This window comes from Ceratotherium simum, chromosome 25 (assembly GCF_057802395.1).
Source record: "Ceratotherium simum simum isolate JZ-2026a chromosome 25, ASM5780239v1, whole genome shotgun sequence".
NCBI lineage: Eukaryota > Metazoa > Chordata > Mammalia > Perissodactyla > Rhinocerotidae > Ceratotherium > Ceratotherium simum.
The window spans coordinates 7,653,312-7,661,411 of record NC_141924.1 but is presented as its reverse complement, the minus strand read 5'-3'; the positions used below and the strand labels follow the sequence as shown (position 1 = coordinate 7,661,411).

The 8,100-nt window shown below is 58.3% G+C and overlaps 1 protein-coding gene across 1 annotated transcript in view; it reads right to left on the bottom strand.

Moving 5' to 3' along the window:
* Positions 1-6,302: 6,302 nt before the first annotated feature.
* Positions 6,303-8,100, bottom strand: part of LOC147913703 (uncharacterized) — a 44,302-nt gene continuing 42,504 nt past the window's right edge. The window contains exons 3-4 of the mRNA XM_087448808.1: positions 7,479-7,543; positions 6,303-6,638 (exon numbers count right to left, since the gene is read on the bottom strand). Of these exons, the coding sequence (XP_087304934.1) occupies positions 6,579-6,638; positions 7,479-7,543 (125 nt within the window). The 3' untranslated portion in view covers positions 6,303-6,578. The remainder of the gene's footprint in view (positions 6,639-7,478; positions 7,544-8,100) is intronic.

The window sequence follows — 8,100 nt, the reverse complement described above, 5'->3', positions numbered from 1 at the left end:
GAGAAGAGCTGGGGGAGACCTAGGTCTCCCAACCCAGCCAGTGTGGTGGGCTTCTCCCCTCATCGGCCCTTTCCCAGCTGCTGGCTTGTCCAGAAGACACCAGTGACAAGGGGGACACAGAATTTGTACAAGTAACTCCGGGACTTGGTTTAGCTGCTCATGTCTCAAACTCTTAAAACGACCGCATTCACACAAACTTCCCCTCGGAAACAATCCAGGAGCCCCTGATAACACGCTCATCAGAGAGCAGGGTTTGGGGTGGTGGGCGGAAGTGGTCGGGAGAATGGGGAAGGGGCAGGTGCGTGATGGAGGAGGGGCAGGCAGTTAGGGGGAAGGGCAGGAGCCACAAGTTCCTGCCGACTGCCTCCAGGGGCAGAAGGTCAGGGTACCCGTTGTCATTAGCCCAGGGAGGGCCACCATGGGTCCCCCTCTCTGACCCATCTCAAGTCTTTCCTCCCTGTGGCTTCCCAAACCTGAGCTCCCCCCCTCGACCCCGGAGACACATGAACTGCTTCCCCCTCTGGCCCGCAGCAGCCCCTGGCCTGGCTTGCAGCAGGCACCAGCACAGGCACAGTGATTATCTGCTGCCTGGGCCCCTGTCCCCAGCAGACTGGGAGCCTTTTGCCCTCAGCATTCTGGAGCCCAGCCCGGGGCTGAGCTGGATGGGTAGGCGACAGATGCCTGCCTGTGTGTCTGGAGTGGCAGAGGGCAGGGGGCTGGGGTGGAGTGAGGAACCCAGCTCGCAGGCGCGGGAGGAAGCCGGGGGAAGCTGGTTGAGTTGCACCATGCGCTGAGCACTGCACTCCTTTCTCCATTAGTGCTCATCAACCCTCAAGATACATGCGATTATCTCAGTTTTACAAAGGAGGAAACCATGTCCCCAAGAGGCAAAGCAGCTTGCCCAAGATCAGGCCAGGGTCGTGGGGTGGGAATTTTACGCCCAGCCAGTGAAGCCTGAGCCTCTCTACCGGCCCATGCAGCCCCCAATGGTGGCATGACGGGGTCCAGTCTCCAGCCTTCGTCCCAATACCTTCCCCTCGCCCCTTTGCACCTGAGCGATGAAAGCCAGAAGGCCCTTCCCACCGACTCCAGGAGCGTCGGGAGGGTGGCAGGCGCGGGCAGGGACCGCCCACCAGGTGAGGAAGACGTATGAACGCGAGACGTTTCCCACCAGCCCGGGGCGGCGGGGACCCTGGCGGTATTGACTGTTGATCCATCACGGTGATACATGATCGCATATGTCACAGCGAGACACAGATAATCTGCTTCACGCTGTTCCCGAGCTCCTGGGGGGAGCAGGCTGTCTCCGCACCTCGACGCCGTGGTGATAGACGTCACATTAATGCCTCCGCGCACGGAGGAGCGCTTTAAAGGCATCGGTCTGCGCCTCGAGGAGTCTCTACGACTCGGCATCGGGAGGCGGCCGAGCGCAGGCTGCTTCGGAACGCGGACACGGGACGCCTCTGGCCCTGCCTGTCTGAGCCGCTCGGCCTCCCATGCACACAAAGCCCCGGGCCCCTGGCGGTGCAGCCCACGCCCCAGGTCTGCATCCCGGAGCCCCGGGAGCTTAACAGCCCCTGGGCCTGGGTCCAGCCTAAGGCTTCCCGCCTGCCTGGGGCCTCCTGTGTGTCTTCATCCCCTCTGACTCCCGTGTTCCTAGCGCAGTGCTGGCACTCAGTGTGTGCTCAATAAATACTGGTGTGTGAATGGATGGATGAACGAGCCTGAGACAGGGGTAACGTGCCCCCTCCCAGGCTCACTGTGAAGGTGGGTGCTTAACATACAGCCTGTCAGTAGTAGGATCCCAACAGGCCTTGGCGGGATGGCTGGACTCCGGGGTGGGAGGAGGCCCACATCCCCTCTGGGCAGGCCCCTGGGCTGCAGACCACTGATGCGACTGGAAAAGAAGACACCAGGGGTCTTGGGTCCTTGGTGAGTGTCCCAGGGGGACAGCATATTCCAGCACTTGCTCTCAACCAGTCGTCTGTCCATCCATCCGTCCATCCATCCATCTCTCCCTTCACATCTTGCTGAGTGCCTGTTCTGACCAGGCGCTGGCCTCAGCAGAAGGATGCAGAAGTGAAAGACCTCAGCTTCCAGGAGCCCCCGTCCAGGGTGGGAGAGCAATAACCTCAGCACAGTTAAGCAATGACATAGCTGTTCAGAGCAGTTACCTATCGCCAGACAGTGTTCAAGATGCTTTTCATCTACAAATCAACTTAATCCTCACTGCAGTCCTGTGAGGGAGGTCCTCTAATCAGCTACATTTCACAGATGAGGACACTGAGACTCAGGGAGGTTAAAATACAATTTGCCTAAGGTCACACAGCTGAGAAATGTGTCCAGGGGAAGTGACTCTGAGATGGCCCCAGCCTCTGTGCTCCTAACCACTACTCCAGCCACCTCAATGGCAGAAGTGTGTACAGAGCAAAGAGGGAGGCGGGGGAAGAAGTGAATTACTTGGGGTGGAGAGGAGAGCGTGCCCAGGAGGGCTTCACGGAGGAGGTGGCAGCCTGAAAGAGGAGGAGTCGGGGGAGCACAGACATCCCCTGCAGTCCTGAGGTGCCTTGTCCACATGAGGACTAAAGCTTTCCAAACTGGACCACAGTTGCTGGCCTCCGTTTTCAGTTTAGTTCCTACATACACTTATTAAGTGCCTACTGTGTGTGCCTACGCTTATTAAGCACAAACATAAGTCATAGTTTTGGCCTCAATATGCTCCCCGTCTCTGGAGGAGAACAGAACCCCCAACAGGATTTCCAGCTGCCCTGAGTGAGCGAAGGTGATGGGCGAGTGAGGGGAGGCCCCTGGCCTGGCGTGTTTGGTCCTGATGCTCAGGAGCCATCGCCTGTGCATGACCCCCAGGCTGTACTGTGGGCAGCGGTGCACAGGAAGCAGAAGTGCGGTGGGAAGGGGAACGCTGTCCTCTGGTCCCCCACTGCGGGAAGTCGTTTCCTTCCTCCCCACAGACTCCTGCACCAGGAGGAGCCCACCAGTTGGAGGGCCCCTCAGAAAGACCCTCTGCACGGGCCTGGCGGCTGAGGTTGACAGCTTCTCCCTCCTTTGGTCCTTGGGGGTCTCTGCTGCCCCGGGGGTTCCAGGGGTGGATCCATCGGCTCCTTGTTTCCTCCCATCCTCTCCCTCAAGCAGCCTCGCATTGGAGAGGGCGTCCCCTCCTCCCTTCCTAGCAACTCCCAGCTTTGCCTTCGGGGTCCCCCTTTCTGCACCATGAGGGGTGCTGACCCCTGCACCTCCCTCTGGCAGAGGACTGGGACAGCCCTAAGCCAAGAGGTGTGATTCAGCCCCTGAGAACAGGCTGTGACTCTGTGGAAGGAGACCCATCTAACGGTGAATGGGGCCAGCCCACAGTGGACGCCTCCTTTCTGGGGAGGGAATGGGCTGTCACTGGAGGTGTGCAAACCCACCTGGAGGCCGCCCGCCCTGCACACTGTTGGGAGATTCCTGCCTGGGCTGGAAGGCTGACCTGGCCCCATCCCCAAAGTCCCTTCTCACTTCAAGCTGCCCTGTATTCTCGCCTGTTTATTAAGTGTCTGTTTCATGCAGACACGGTTCTAAAGGCTTGTCGTGTATTGACTACTTCAGGCTTCCCAGAAACCTCGTGGGGGTGGGTGCTACTATTGCCCCTGTTTTACAGAGGAGGAACTTGAAGTTCAGAGAGTGTAAGCCACTTGTCTGAGGCCACACAGAGAGTAAGCAGTGGACAGGGACTTGAACTCCCGTGAAGGCCCTTCGGATCACAAAGCTCTCCCGCAATTCACTGATTCTCCCAGCAGGGCTGATTCTACAACCTTCATCCCACAGATTTAGTGACGGAGAAAAATAGAGAAGGTGGCCTGCTTGGGGTCACAGAGGGTCATCAGAGGTGTAGCTGGGACCAGAGTCCAGGGTTTTCCTATTGGACACACACCCAGAATTAGATAAGACTTTCCTGGCTAACTCTGAGTGTGTGTCAGGGCGGGGGGGTGGGGGCGGTGGGCAGCAAGGAGCTAGTGCCCCTCCCCAGCCCCTGTCACACTGAAAATAATCCTGAAGATCTGAGAAAACAGAAGTGGCATTATTTTTCAACATTTATTCCATGTTCACCAGGTGCCAAGGCCTTGTTAGGTTTAGGCCCTTGGTACAACTGGTCCCTGGGAGAGACAAGCACCAACCATGAGGCTTGTCACTGGAGGTCCTCGAGTGGCAGGTGCCAGAGCTTTGAGGGTCCGGCACTAAGGGTGCCACCCCCTTCCCCTCTCGCCCGACCCGCACAGCCCGGGTTGTCCTGTGCCAATGGCGCCACCTGGTGGCACACATGGGAACGCTCTCCCCTGAGATGCCTTCCTCTCCGGCTAGGGGTCCTGAGCTGCCCAGAGGCCACGACCCGGCAAGGTCCGGCCAGGGCTTGAGAGGCGACGTGATGGAGTAGTGGAGGGAGTCAGGGGCAGGCAGGACGAGGAATGTGCTGGCTGGCCTGTGGGAACGGGGTGCGAGGTGTGCCGGCCGTAGGACCCCACCCCGCCTCTCTAATCCCTTCCTGGGCACCCACGGGAACCTCCTCCAGAGCACGCCCACTCTGTTCTAACAAGCTGTGTTGATGGGGACACTTTATACACGCCTCTTGGGGAACCTTCTTCTGAGCTGGTTATTGGCCCCCAGGCCAACCACTCCCAGGGCTTTGCAGTGACAACGGGGGACTTTCTGGACAGAGCTCCCCGTAGTGAGTTCAACCAAAGGAAAAAATTAGCCTCCCCTGAGGCTAATTCACACACTGTCACCCCACACAGCCCCACGTTCTGTGGGACAGAGGGCCTCGGTCCCAGGTGGGAAGTGGGGTGTGTGTGGCAGCTGCTAATTATGCACATTCCTGGCCCCGCCCCAGAGATTCAGCACTGGAGGCTTCGAGAAGCCAGGGGATCTGTATCTCAATAGACCCTGGTTCTCACACTTGAGAAACTGTCCGAAGCAATTCCTAAGGCAGATTCCCAAGGGGCTTGGGCAGAGCGATGGCGGTTTTCCAGGAGGCCTGCTCTGAAGGGGCCACCTGCCAGGAGGAGCCCTTTAAAGAGATGTAGTCCTCCCTCCTTCGTTCCCTCCTTCCTCCCTCCCCTCTCTCTTTCCTCCCTCACTTGTCCTTCCTCCCCTCTCCCTCCCCCATTGGCAAGCCCGTGGCGTCCTGGGAATCTAGAGAGAGCCCCCTCAGTTTGCATCCCCACCTTATCTCCTAAGCCAGTGGGGGCAGGTCCCTCACCTACAATATGGGGGTGAAATATCTACCTTGAATGGATGTGGTGAGGAACAGTTGGAGGAACAGAGGTGAAAGCACTTTGCAAAGAGTGAGATGTTGGTTGAAAGTTGCCGTTCTGCCTTAAAGCTTTACTGAGCCTGTGTAGGTCTCCTTATGAGGGGCCTGGGGGATTCACAGAGAACGACAGGGTCCAGCAAAGGGAGACAGGGCAGGTGCAGGCCCCGAGGGTGTGTGTGAAGGATGAGGAAACCTGTGGGGGGCTTCAGGTCTGGGGGGGCAGCAGGGAGACCTTCGGGAAGGGGGAGAGTGGAATGGGAGGAGGGGTAGGAGGGGAGGCCCTCCAGGTCCGTGGAGTCTGGTCCTGGAGCTGGCCCCTGTCAGGGCTGCTGAGGCGGGTGCGGGGGGCTGGGTGGAGGCAGGGATTTACGTGGGGACTCTCCAACCAGCTTGGCCGATTCCTCAGGGAAGCTCTGCTCGCCTCCCCTGCTCTCCCCTCTCTGCCCAGCAGGTTCTTCCTCTCACTTCTCTTCCCATTGCACTGTGGCTGGGCCAGCTCCCTCAGACCCCATGGGGAGACCCGGGTCAAAGTCAGAGGCCTTAGGTTCGCAGAGAGCAAAGAACCGGGGCCAGCACCTCTAATCCCTACAGGAGTCCTGAAGTCCCTCCAATGACCCACAAGGAGCTTTGTTCATTCATTCAACAAACCTCTCCAGGTTTGTTGACTCACTGCTGTGGGCCAGGCCCTGTCCTGGGCGCCCTCCACCTAGGGCAGAGCTTGACACCCACACATCTAAGTCACAACCTAGTGGGAACCCGGCATGGAGGGGACACAAGCCCAGAGCAGGCCATGCCTGCCGTGGACACCAAAGCCACACATTCCCAAAGGCTCGGTGAGAAGCTTCCAGGAGTGGAAGAGAGAGGCCAGCAGGAGGGGTTGGGCTGTCAGGTCCTGGCTGAGAAGCTGAGGCAGGCGTGGGGCCCGGGGGGCCAGATTTGGAAGGCCTCCCTTCTCCCCATCCTCTGATGAAAAGACCTTCTCTCTCCAGTGTCAACAGTCAGATGAATAAAACCATTTATTTTCCTGTTAAAAAATTACTGGTATTGCAACTAGAATCAATTCCTACTGTTTTCCTTTCACGTGAGCAGATCCTCAGCCGCACTCAAGTTAAGCAGCTTTCTGGCCGTTCCTGGAAGCCGGGCACCCTTTATGATATGGTTTCCGAGTGGAAAGACTTTCTCTGGAAGACAGCTCATCTGGAAGTTAAGAGACTTCTGCCTTTATTGGAGTGAAAAACTCGTTCTGTAGAAAATGCCCTGCACTGGACCACTTTTAGGACCAGAAATCTCCAAGGGACGAGCTGACTGACAACAGACACAGTCTGTCCTTCGTCTGGAAAGAAAGGGAAAAGTCAGCCGTGCCGTGTATTTCCACTCGGTCCCAGCAGACGAGCAGCCGCCCGGGGCCCGAAGATTTCCTGCACCCAGGAGCCTCCTCGCCGGGAAATTCCTCCACCCCCTCGGCGGACCAAAGGGAAGCTTTTTCAGGCTTTTTCCTCTGACTTGGGTGAAAGGATTCCTGAGCAGAGCCCTGCCTGGCGGGGAGCCCGAGCCTGAGTCACGGCCTCCCTGCGGCCTGCTGGCCATTACTCTTCCTTTCTCTCCTCCGCGCGCCTATCTGCTGATCGTTGTGTCAGCACCTTCCGGAGATGAGACGCACAGAGGGCTCGGCCATCCCTGAGCTGCCGGTGGGACTGGGGCTGGGCTCCTTGCCAGATGCAGCTGACTTCAGAGTGGGCGGGAGGCCCTTGTCCCCGGGCCCAGGGCCTGGACCCAGGCAGGGGTCCCCTCACTCCTCACCACAGCCTTCCTGCCTCCTCTGACACCAACACCCTGCCGTGTCCAACTGCCCGCTACTGGGCCTAACCAGTGTCTGGGGGTAGAGGGGTGGGGTGGCGCAAGGATGGGATGGAAACTCATCTTTGCCAGATGCTGGGCTTCCCTCCATTCCCTCAGCTACCCTGCTAGCAGGTTCTATTGTATCCACATCTTGCAGATGGAAACAGGCTCAGAGAAGGGAAGTCACTTTTCTAAGGCCACATAGCCAGCGAGGGCAGAGCGGGGGTTTGAACCCAGCTCCACCCTCTCACAAGAGCTGCCATGTAACACCGCTGGGGCGTCTGCACTCCCGGCGAGACTGTGAGCTCTGCAGCCTCCTCTCCCAGCAGCTTACCTGCTCCCCCTCCAGGGGGATGACAGCTCCATCCCTGCAGGTACTCAGGCCAAGCACACGGATCTCTGGAATGAATGAATGAATGAGTGAGAAACTAGGAGAGGAGTCCCTGCGCGAGGCCCTTTCCCTTAACACTGAGGTGAAGAGGGCCCCACAGGGAATTCCAATCAAATCAATAATAGATAATGTGACTTTGGTCACATTACACATTTGTAGAAAATGGATGTCAGCATCTGAAAGCACAGACTTTGGCCCTCCTTAGGAAAGAAGTGGCCACCATGGGGAATTATAAAGTGACAGGAAGGCTGGCGCCAGAACAGAGTGCTCCCTTCAAGTCAATTCCGCAGGGGTCTAACGGGTGCTCCGGGGACAGGGCCCTGTGCTCGGTGCTGAGAACACCGCCCGACGCTTCCCTTCCTCTCGGCGGGATCCCTGACCCCCAGGTCACAGACATCACCATGTCACTCCCAGGGACACAGTGCAGTGTGGAAGGGAGGGAAGGGGTCAGGCAGAGGTCAGCAGGACTGTGGCCCCTCCCTTGTTCTGGACAGACGCCTCCCAAGAATCCCCTCTGAGTTGGGGATGCAGCTGACCAGCTGCAGGTTGACCCCCTGCTACAACC